The sequence below is a fragment of the Entelurus aequoreus genome, linkage group LG18, assembly GCF_033978785.1.
Source record: "Entelurus aequoreus isolate RoL-2023_Sb linkage group LG18, RoL_Eaeq_v1.1, whole genome shotgun sequence".
Taxonomy (NCBI): domain Eukaryota; kingdom Metazoa; phylum Chordata; class Actinopteri; order Syngnathiformes; family Syngnathidae; genus Entelurus; species Entelurus aequoreus.
Genome location: NC_084748.1, coordinates 26,122,327 through 26,134,582, shown reverse-complemented (window position 1 = coordinate 26,134,582; position 12,256 = coordinate 26,122,327). Strand labels below are relative to the sequence as shown.

The 12,256-nt window shown below is 38.4% G+C and overlaps 1 protein-coding gene across 1 annotated transcript in view; it reads left to right on the top strand.

Annotated features, from left to right (window-relative positions):
- LOC133633414 (neuronal acetylcholine receptor subunit alpha-7-like) overlaps window positions 1-12,256 on the top strand; it is an 80,896-nt gene that overhangs the window by 35,227 nt on the left and 33,413 nt on the right. Inside the window, exon 5 of the mRNA XM_062025940.1 lies at window positions 11,773-11,852. Coding sequence (XP_061881924.1) covers window positions 11,773-11,852 — 80 coding nt within the window. The remainder of the gene's footprint in view (window positions 1-11,772; window positions 11,853-12,256) is intronic.

Genomic DNA, 12,256 nt, shown 5'->3' with positions numbered 1-12,256 from the left:
TGATGCATTGGTCGTTCTTAGCCCACTTAAGCTGCCAGGCGCATGAATTGAAAGATGGCTGTTGTGAGAGGGAGAGGACAACATATTCTTTGAAAGAATGGACACTTGCTTGTCAGATTTACTTTTGTAGATTGGAACTTGATTCACGTTGTATTTGTTTGTGTGAGATCAATTGTGAATGATTTAATCAATGAGATCATTAAACAGCATACATGAGGGATCAATGATCTTTAAAGTACTAGTAGAGTGGAAAAACAGTTGACTTTATGTGCGTAATTGTGTTTTATTTTATCCACCAAATCATATCCAATTGTATCTACAATCCGCAAAGTATGTAACAATACAGTCAAAACATCACTAAATGCCACAAATTCAGTCAGCTATTTTGAATATTTCGCTTCAGTTGTCTAAAGTAATTTCCCTAGATTGATGTCACTGGAGTAACACTTTCTGCACTATGATTGATTGATTGATTGAGACTTTGATTAGTAGGTTGCACAGTGAAGTACATATTCCGTACAATTGACCACTAAATGGTAACACCCGAATAAGTTTTTCAACTTGTTTAAGTCGGGGTCCACTTAAATTGATTCATGATACAGATATATACTATCAGATATACTATCATCATAATACAGTCATCACACAGGATAATCACATTGAATTATTTACATTATTTACAATCAGGGGTGTGGAGGGGGGGGGGGGGTAGGATATGGACAGCAAGTAGTGGATATAGAGAGATAGAGAGAGAGAGAGAGAGAGAGAGAGAGAGAGAGAGAGAGAGAGAGAGAGAGAGAGAGAGAGAGAGATCAGAAGGCATAAGAAAAAGTATCTGCATTTGATTGTTTACATTTGATTATTAGCAATCCGGGGAGGGTGTGGGGGTGGATGACCATATTATCAGATCAGTTGTACTGGAAATACGCAAACAACGGAGGGAGATGTGCTGTCTATCATTCACAATCCTTATGTAAGACATGTTTTCATATGTTTTTGTTTTTTTATGCATTCTAATTCGTAAATAAATAAATACATAAATAGTCTGTCAATGGAGGCTCTCTATTCCGCCCACTAAACCCTCTAAATAACCATACAAAACCCGCCAACAATACTTTATACATATCGTGATCTGAATATTAACCAAATATTAGCGATGTTGTTATTATAAGTGCCAACGCAAACAAACTATTTTTGGCGGCAGAATGATAACACACAGCTAAGTAGCCCTCTGCTGCTTGACTGTGAGCTGGAAGCAATGTCCTGCTGCACCCGCATCATCGCATCTCGGCTCGTCAAAGTTATTCTAGAGGATAAATTATGTCTCTACCTGGATATGAGGAGTATTTAGCCATAAATCTAGAAGTTGTTCATCTGTGACATTCAATTTATATCTGCAGATGGAGACAAATACACAACTGAAGACGGTGTCTGCAGGGAGACTTTTCCTTGTTAACCCTTCGTGTGCATCATGATTATTTCTTCATATAAACGGGAAGATATGGACATCCTATTAGTCGTCATCACAGTGAGAGCAGACATTGTACAGTAAGCTATCTTTATATTATGTTTGTAGTTTTTATTTCTTCTTCAGCACTTAGCAATACTGCTACATGATGCTTAGTGTTTCACTAAAGCTGGATCTGTTTATCAGAGCTTCTAAAACTTGTAGCTCAGCCTCTATTTATTCAGGATAAAAAAATATAAGGTTCTGGACCATAATTATTCCCAAAGTAATCGTTATTAGCTCCCACAAAGTCTGCATGATTTGCATTGTTGTTGATGGGGAAGGGATCTGCGGTTCCTACCTCTACGTCACGCAATCACGTGACTGGCTAGCTCATTATCTTTCAAGATCACTGCAAAAACTGAAATCTAAGTAAGATTGAATATCTCAAATAAGGGTGATATTTGCTTATTTTCTGTCTGATAAGATAATTCTTCTCACTAAGCAGATGTTATGTTAGAGTGTTTTACTTGTTTTAAGGGTTTTGGTTCTTAATTATCTCAGTAAGATATTACAGCTTGTTGCTGAGATTGTATGACCTATATTGAGTAAAACATGCTTGAAACTAGAATATCAACTGATGCAAAGCTGTGTCATCAACACTCACAAGTATAAAACTACTTTTTCAAAGTAAGAATTTCTTATTTCAAGCATGAAATAAAAAATCATGACTTTGACACAATTGTGTCTCATAATTAAAACAGATGACAGCCAAATGGACATTGTTGTTTTATTTTCAATTAAACAATAGAACATACGTACTCATATAGTAGTACAGTTGGCACAGTACAGTAAACATTTAACATGTGACATTTCAAACAATTTTGAACAGAAATAGTTCATGCACATTCAGATAAATTCTTCAAAATTACAATAAAAAAATTTTTGGTCGGGGGCCGGGCTGTAAAAAAAAAAAAAAAAAAAAAAAAAAAAAAAAAAAAAAAAAAAAAAAAATATATATATATATATATATATATATATATATATATATATATATATATATATATATATATATATATATATATATATATATATATATATATATATATATAATTGACTGAAAGAGCAGGCACTTGGCGAGATGTTTTGGACTCTTTTTAGTTCCTGGTTGCACTTCCTTGTTTGTTTGTTTCCATAGCAACTCATTAGTTTTCACCTGTCCTGTCAAGCACCTGTTTCACGTTTTGAGTCACGCACCTGTTTTCACTGATCATGTCACTATTTAAATCTGTCTGTTTCTGTTGTTCGTCCTGGCGACCTCACACTTTTTCATCACTCTGCTTCATGTCATGTTCACAGTTCCTTGTCAAGTAAGTTTTGTTTATTAATGCTACAGTTAGTGTTTTTGTTTCATTGTTCATAGTTTCTGCCTTTTGTGCAAGTTTTATTTACATAGCCAAGTTTTTGTACTTCCGCCATTGTGCGCGCCTTTTGTTTATTCTTTTTTTGAGTGTTAATATTAAATCATGTTTCTTAATTCACGTCTTGCCCGTGCCAATTTTCCTTTGCCTTCCGGAGAAACAAAACCCAAGAACCAAGTCTTGACAATCGGTGGGAAAATGCAAAAAATGTAATGCCGGGCGCATATCATTATGTCAAGATAATGGCACTAGCATTTACTTAATTTAAGAATATTTTTCAACACATTGAGAAAAAAGGTTTCATATTTGTTTTTTCCATCAAGAAAAGTGCACTTGTTATTAGTGAGATTATACTTATTTTAAAGTATTTTTGGGTTCATTGAGGTTAGCTAATTTTATTTGTTTTGGAAAGTCTTGACAAGCCAAATTTTCTTATTCTATTGGCAGATAATTTTGCCTAGTTCAAGTAAAATGCCCCTAACTTTTGTTTTTTTTTTTCTTGTTTTTGAACACTGATTTTTTGCAGTGATGGCACGGGAATCTCCGTGAGGTTGATACTATTTTGATCATATCTATTTACTTTTGAAGTCTTTCGGGGTCATACATCAGATATATATGGTTATACAGTAGCTTCAATATAAAGGCAACTTGTTTTTCCACTCTACCGGTACTTTAAAGCTATAGTACTGTATGCAGAATAACTTAGGAGAAAAAGAAGTGGTTCAAGGGTGCTTGATAGCATTTCTAACCTCAAATGGCGCACCTTTAAGCTCGGTAGCTAGCACGCTTGTCACTTATGTCGGACGACCCAGGTAGAAAGCAGGGACTGAGCCAAGCGGGTTACCCGAGACCCCCTTTAAATTCTCCAGCAATTTGGCGACCCCATTCCACCTGCTTAGCACCACCTTCCTGTCTCAGGTGACTTTTTCTTTTCAACGATGTGTTGTTGGCATTAATCATCATCCACTTCAGCTGGCAGTTATAGTTGTATTGGTTATTAAATAACTCATAATGCCTCAGAAGTCTGTCATGATCCCACATGACTGTTTTGGACTTTGTTGTTGTTTTTGTGTGCCTTGTGTTTGTTTCTGTTTCAGCGCCCTTTTTTTCTCCTTTTATGTTGGAGCATTAATTTAAGACACCTGTCCATGCCTGGAAATCAGTATGCTTTATATGCCAGCCATATCCTCTCTTGATATCTGGATTAGTTTTACTTTGCATTTTGTGTCCTATGCTTCCTAAGTCCGTTTGCCCCATGTTCACTCCCTGCTGCTCGTCTTTGTTCACGTTCTGCCTGCACTCAGCTCGCCATGTCTGCAGTCTGGGTTCCAGATAAAACCACCTGATTTTGACAAAGTCACTCCTCTTCATTGAACATTTTCCAAAGTAAAATAAGGCTTCGCAGCATGCCTTGTGTTTGTGTTGATGGCCCAGTGAGATAGTGGTTCTAATTGATGACCTTCTGTTCTTTTGTGCTGTTTGCTTAGCTGTGACTAGCATATAAAAGAGTGCTTTCTTCAAACAAGAGAAAGTTTGTCTCTGATCATATTTTACCCACTTCATGGGAGCAAAATGGTGTGTTCTGGCAAGACTTGTGTAATTCATGCATCTGCACATGTGTACAAATCCAAGAATTGCTGATATGTAATTGTGCATTTCAGATGGTGTATCCCTTTGGAAAGAATATTTCACATGAGTACTATCTTTATACTAAATACCACTATAATTTGTGTACTGTATTTTCTTATTCAGTTTACATGTTTCTTTCACACTTCACTATGATTTATAAGATTGTAGTTTTTTGATGGGGAAACCTTGATTTTTGACATATTCATATGAAACCATAACTTAATAAATCACACATTTGATAGTTCAGTACATGAGTCCTCAACTAAAGTTCAATAGGTCCAGATACAGAAAATGTTCTCATGCAAAGGTCTGGGAACTTTGAAAACCAGTAGGTTAGTATTAACAACCATTGATTTCCAGATCAGTTTAGGTGTTTACATTGGGTTTTACGAGTGCTTATTTTTTATGACATCAATTCAGACATGAGTTTGTATAAAACCTGTGTGCTTTGTGTCATAAAGGCAATGGTTATGATTTAATTGTTGCAGATATGTGTAACAAGTTACCTTAAGGAACATCAAATGATTACGTTTGTACAATTGAAAATATATCAAAAGGAGAAGGAAGAAGCAAAGCCTATTGTCTAAATGCTGGTAAGCATTCACACACACAGTATTTAATCCTAACCCTTCTCCATGTCTTTGACTAATAATTCATTCCCAACATAACTTTTACATGTGTAAGATAAGTTCACTTCCTATGTGAATGAAAGGAATGTGTTGGAAAAAAATGTGTAAATCTCAAATATAGTTTAAAAAACCCAAAACAATGGCAATCTGAAAGGCCGCTATTTAGTGATCCCTGGTTTAGCGATTTGTAGTGTGAAATATAGCTTTATTTAGTGTAAATACGATTCTTTCAAAAGGGATGTGTGATGATCCGTAGCCCGGATCTTGTTTTGTTCAAATTTAGGATTCCCTTTTTTCCGTTTCAGCACCCCTCTTTGTGTTCCTTTGTTGTCATGGGTGCTGATTATTGTCATCTTCTAAAGTACCCCAAAACTCGTTTTAAAACCCGCGGAGACCTGGTATTCCAGGCTATAGCTCCCAGACTCTGGAACAATTTGCACCAGTCCCTCCGTGATCTGGACTGTGTTGAATCGTTTAAGAAACATTTGAAAACTTCTCTTTTTAGTAAAGCTTTTAGTTAATAAACCTTTTAACTATCATTTTTAATACACGGCGTATCCTTTTTATGGTGTTGCTCCTGTTGTTTTAAATTGAGTTGTTGTTTTACTTCACTTATGTTTTGTACAGCGCATTGTGATTTTATCTGTGAAAAAAGCTTTATAAATAAAATGTATTTACTTACTTACAAACCCTGTTTCCATATGAGTTGGAAAATTGTGTTAGATTTAAATATAAGCGTAATACAATGATTTGCAAATCATTTTCAACCCATATTCAATTGAATGCACTACAAAGACAAGATATTTGATGTTCAAACTCATAAACTTTTTTTTTTGTTGCAAATTATAATTAACTTAGAATTTCATGGCTGCAACACGTGCCAAAGTAGTTGGGAAAGGGCATGTTCACCACTGTGTTACATGGCCTTTCCTTTTAACAACACTCAGTAAACGTTTGGGAACTGAGGAGACACATTTTTTAAGCTTCTCAGGTGGAATTCTTTCCCATTCTTGCTTGATGTACAGCTTAAGTTGTTCAACAGTCCTTGGGTCTCCGTTGTGGTATTTTAGGCTTCATAACGCGCCACACATTTTCAATGGGAGACAGGTCTGGACTACAGGCAGGCCAGTCTAGTACCCGCACTCTTTTACTATGAAGCCGCATTGATGTAACACGTGGCTTGGCATTGTCTTGCTGAAATAAGCAGGGGCGTCCATGGTAACGTTGCTTAGATGGCAACATATGTTGCTCCAAAACCAGTATGTACCTTTCAGCATTAATGGCACCTTCACAGATGTGTAAGTTACCAATGTCTTGGGCACTAATACACCCCCATACCATCACAGATGATGGCTTTTCAACTTTGCGCCTATAACAATCCGGATGGTTCTTTTCCTCTTTTGTCCGGAGGACACGACGTCCACAGTTTCCAAAAACAATTTGAAATGTGGACACGTCAGACCACAGAACACTTTTCCACTTTGTATCAGTCCATCTTAGATGAGTTCAGGCCCAGCGAAGCCGACGGCGTTTCTGGGTGTTGTTGATAAACGGTTTTCGCCTTTCATAGGAGAGTTTTAAAGGCCTACTGAAATGAATTTTTTTTATTTAAACGGGGATAGCAGATCCATTTTATGTGTCACACTTGATCATTTCGCGATATTGCCATATTTTTGCTGAAAGGATTTAGTAGAGAACATCGACAATAAAGTTTGCAACTTTTGGTCGCTGATAAAAAAAGCCTTGCCTGTACCAGAAGTAGCGTGACGTCACAAGTTGAAAGGCTCCTCACATTTCCCCATTGTTTACACCAGCAGCGAGAGCGATTCGGACCGAGAAAGCGACGATTACCCCATTAATTTGAGCCAGGATGAAAGATTTGTGGATGAGGAACGTGAGAGTGAAGGTCTAGAGTGCAGTGCAGTACGCATCTTTTTTCGCTCTGACCGTAACTTAGGTACAAGCTGGCTCTTTGGATTCCACACTCTAACAATCCGGATGATTCTTTTCCTCTTTGGTCCGGAGGACACGACGTCCACAGTTTCCAAAAACAATTTGAAATGTGGACTCGTCAGACCACAGAACACTTTTCCACTTTGTATCAGTCCATCTTAGATGAGCTCAGGCCCAGCGAAGCCGACGGCGTTTCTGGGTGTTGTTGATAAACGGTTTTCGCCTTGCATAGGAGAGTTTTAACTTGCACTTACAGATGTAGCGACCAACTGTAGTTACTGACAGTGGGTTTCTGAAGTGTTCTTGAGCCCATGTGGTGATATCCTTTACACACTGATGTCGCTTGTTGATGCAGTACAGCCTGAGGGATCGAAGGTCACAGGCTTAGCTGCTTATGTGCAGTGATTTCTCCAGATTCTCTGAACCCTTTGATGATATTACGGACCATAGATGGTGAAATCCCTAAATTCCTTGCAATAGCTGCTTGAGAAAGGTTTTTCTTAAACTGTTCAACAATTTGCTCACACATTTGTTGACAAAGTGGTGACCCTCGCCCCATCCTTGTTTGTGACTGACTGAGCATTTCATGGAATCTACTTTTATACCCAATCATGACACCCACCTGTTCCCAATTTGCATGTTCACCTGTGGGATGTTCCAAATAAGTGTTTGATGAGCATTCCTCAACTTTATCAGTATTTATTGCCACCTTTCCCAACTTCTTTGTCACGTTTTGCTGGCATCAAATTCTAAAGTTAATGATTATTTGCAACAAAAATTTCTTTTTATTAGTTTGAACATCAAATATGTTGTCTTCGTAGCATATTCAACTGAATATGGGTTGAAAAGGATTAGCAAATCATTGTATTCCGTTTATATTTACATCTAACACAATTTCCCAACTCATATGGAAACGGGGTTTGTACTTACCTGCCTCTGGTTAGTGGTCGGGACGCTCACCTGCTCACGGTCATTAATCAGAAAGCTATTTATTCCTGTCTCGTGCCACACTCTGTCTGGCTGTTTTGTTTGCTTCACGCAACACGTTTCTTGCTCATTATTCCTGTGCTAGTTTACTATAGCTTCCATTGCCAGCGGCACATTCCTATATTTTGTATTCTTGCCTAGTTATGATAACAAACCCTTTTTTTACCTGCACGCTGTTTCCGAACGTCCATCTGCATCTTGGGGAAACGACCAGCACATAACCATGCGACCACACCGTAACAGGATGATCCATATGCACACTCTGAAATGCACAATCTGTCATGTCTGTGTTGATCATGTTTTTGTTACTGTCAGGACTGGGTCTATGGCGTGGTTTGTTCTCCCAGAAGGCAATGGAAAATTGGCGCGTGCAAGACGTGAATTTAAATACATTTTTAATTCTAACTCAAAAAAAGTACAAACAAAAGGCGCTCACAGCGGAGATAACAAACTTGGCAATAAACACAAAACTTGCACAATGGCAGAAACTATGATCAATGAAACAAAAACACTAACTGTAGCATTAATAAACAAAAAACTTACTTTGACAAGAAAAGGGCATGGATCGTAATGGTGTGTAGAGAGTGTTTCAAGAGTGATGTCGCCAGGCCGACTGCCTGGCAACAATGGCCTTAAATACTAGTGACATGATTAGTGAAAACGTGAGACAGGTGCGTGACATGAGGATGTGAACAAGGTGAAACTAATGGTTACTATGGTGACAAAGCAAGGGAGTGAAGACAAGAACTAAAAAGTGTCCAAAAACCAAGCAAAACAAAAACATGATCAACACAGACATGACACAATCACATGTCAGCATTCTTTGGATTTATTGGCATGACTTGTATTAGGGCGCAAGTCTTGCCAGAACACTGGTATCCTGCCTGTAGGAGACGACTATTTGATGCACACATCCTGATGACTGCTAAGCACAAATAAATATGAACCTTTTTTTCCCCCTCATCCATAAGGCGCCCTTTAGAGAATTCTGCCTTAGGCAATTGCCGATGTGGCACATAGCTACAAGCTATTTCACCCCTAATTTTGCACGTGTCTCAGCTAACGCACAAACACCCTGAGCACATGCGAACAACATCAGACGCGCACATTGTGGTCACACCAGCAGCACACCTGTCCCAAGTTAAAGGCCTACTGAAATGATTTTTTTTAATTTAAACGGGGATAGCAGATCCATTCTGTGTGTCATACTTGATCATTTCGCGATATTGACATATTTTTGCTGAAAGGATTTAGTAGAGAACAACGACGATAAAGATCGCAACTTTTGGTATCTGATAAAAAAAAAAGCCTTGCCCCCACCGGAAGTAGCGTGACGTGGTCAGTTGATAGCCTCCTCATATTTTCCTATTGTTTTCAATGCAGCTAGAGCGATTCAGACCGAGAAAGCGACGATTACCCCATTAATTTGAGCGAGGATGAAAGATTCGTGGATGAGGAATGTTAGAGTTAAGGACTAGAATGCAGTGCAAGACATATCTTTTTTCGCTCTGACCGTAACTTAGGTACAAGCTGGCTCATTGGATTCCACACTCTCTCCTTTTTCTATTATGGATCACGGATTTGTATTTTAAACCACCTCGAATACTATATCCTCTTGAAAATGAGAGTCGAGAACGCGAAATGGACATTCACAGTGACTTTTATCTCCACGACAATACATCGACGAAACACTTTAGCTACGGAGCTAACGTGATAGCATCGTGCTTAACTGCATATAGAAACAAAATAAATAAATCCCTGACTGGAAGGATAGACAGAAGATCAACAATACTATTAAACCAGGGACATGTAAATACACGGTTAATGCTTTCCAGCTTGGCAAAGCTTAAAAATGCTGTTGCTAACGACGCCATTGAAGCTAACTTAGTATAACGGGACCTCACAGCTATGATAAAAACATTAGCGCTCCACCTACGCCAGCCAGCCCTCATCTGCTCATCAACACCCGTGCTCACCTGCATTCCAGCAATCGACGGAAGGACGAAGGACTTCACCACGATCATCCGTGCGGTCGGTGGCTAGCGTCGGCTATCCGAGTCAAAGTCTTCCTGGTTGTGTTGCTGTAGACCGCTGCTAATACACCGATCCCACCTACAGCTTTCTTCTTTGCAGTCTTCATTGTTCATTAAACAAATTGCAAAAGATTCAACACAGATGTCCAGAATGCTGTGGAATTATGAGATGAAAACAGAGCTATTTTGTATTGTATTCAATGGGGTACCGATACTTCTGTTTCACTGGTTACGTCACGCGCATACGTCATCATCCAAAGACGTTTTCAACCGGAAGTTTAGCGGGAAATTTAAAATTGCACTTTATAAGTTAAGCCGACCGTATTGGCATGTGTTGCAATGTTAAGATTTCATCATTGATATATAAACTATCAGACTGCGTGGTCGGTAGTAGTGGGTTTGAGTAGGCCTTTAAATGTCTTATTATTATAATCAAATGACAGCTGTCAATTCTATTAAATTATGTTCTAATATAGGTGATTTGGCCTACTTACAATGAAAATAACATAACAAATGCTATGCCAGGGTGGGACTCCTGCTTTGGAAATCATTTGTACCCCAGGCATGCACCTTCAAGGGATCATTGGCTACAAGCATTACTCTGTGTGTGTGTGTGTGTGTGTGTGTGTGTGTGTGTGTGTGTGTGTGTGTGTGTGTGTGTGTGTGTGTGTGTGTGTGTGTGTGTGTGTGTGTGTGTGTGTGTGTGCTTTTTAACATCAGTATTGAAAATCAGAAAAGTCAACAATCTTTAGTCTGATTTGCACAAGTGTAACCTTGAAACATTTTAAACACACTCAAAGTATATCCATGAAATACAATTTACATGTTTGCTTGACTTTGCTAATCCCTCAGAACAGCAAACACAGTGTATTGAAGTTGAAGCATAAAATCAAACACATTTGTCCGTCTGGGTCGACACTAATCCCTTAATCTCGTCCTCGCTGCCACATTTATTCTCACCTGATGGAACCGCCGGTGAATGTTGTCATTCATCAGATCATTGTATTCTCAAGGCATTTAGTCGATCACAACTGGAATGTTCCCAGCAGGCACAAGACATTGAAACAACGTTAAGAACTTGTTGAATTAGGTCCTGATGCTGAGTAACTCAAACCTAACCTTGGAACAACATGCTTTTTGATGACATTTAATCAATGTTGGGTTCTGACAATGATTTGACCATTGAATTGAATTCAATATTTTACAACACAAATTCAACGTTGAAACAACTTGCTTTTTGACAACGTTTATTCAATGTCAGGTTGTGATGTTGATTTCACCAATGAAATGTGGTAATTTCGCAACCAACTGCATGGATCCTACATTATACATCCACGTTGTCTTAATTTACAAATACAACTATTTTGCAACATTGTTTCAAAGTTAGTTTTAAAATAACACGTATGGATAATCAACGTTGTATCAATGTCTTGTGCCTGCTGGGTTCAGATCCTCTTGGATGAGGTTCGGTCTCTCATACAAGGAGGCTTCATCAGTTCATGCTCGCAGGTTAGATAGAACAGATCTAGTTTGACTAGAGCTGATATTACCGGATAAAATCTGCTATGTCCTCCCAGACAAACTGTACAGTCCAGGTGTGATCGATTCAACGCTCTGAGATGTGTGTAACTGCTAACTGTGTAATTTCTGGTTTATTATGAAACTCCCTGCAGTGCTGATGAGAGGTTTGATGCAACTTTCCATACAAATGTGCTGGTCAACGCCACAGGAGCCTGCCAGTATATCCCACCAGGTAAAGATTCTGACATAACAAAACAAAGTTAAGTGATTTCTGCACATCTCCCTTCTACTCCAGACATGGATTGATTTCAGGGGAAATACTGACTGTTGAAACACATGTCCTTGTTTCTAAATGTTTTGACTTGTAGCAGTTGCCAATGTGGCAGTTTAAGAAAACACAAGTTGCTCTGCAAAACATGTCTTTATTGCAAGAATGCCAAACTGTTCAAACAGGAAGTGCTAGATGGAATGTCATTAATGCACATCTAAACATTCCCTATAACCAACTGGAAGTGAGACTCAACTTGATCCCTATGTCCGCCAGACTTAATCAGAATCAGAATTAAAATCTGAATCACCTTTAACACAAATAATTTGACTTGGTCTTACTTTCTTGTTCAATGTAATGAATAAACA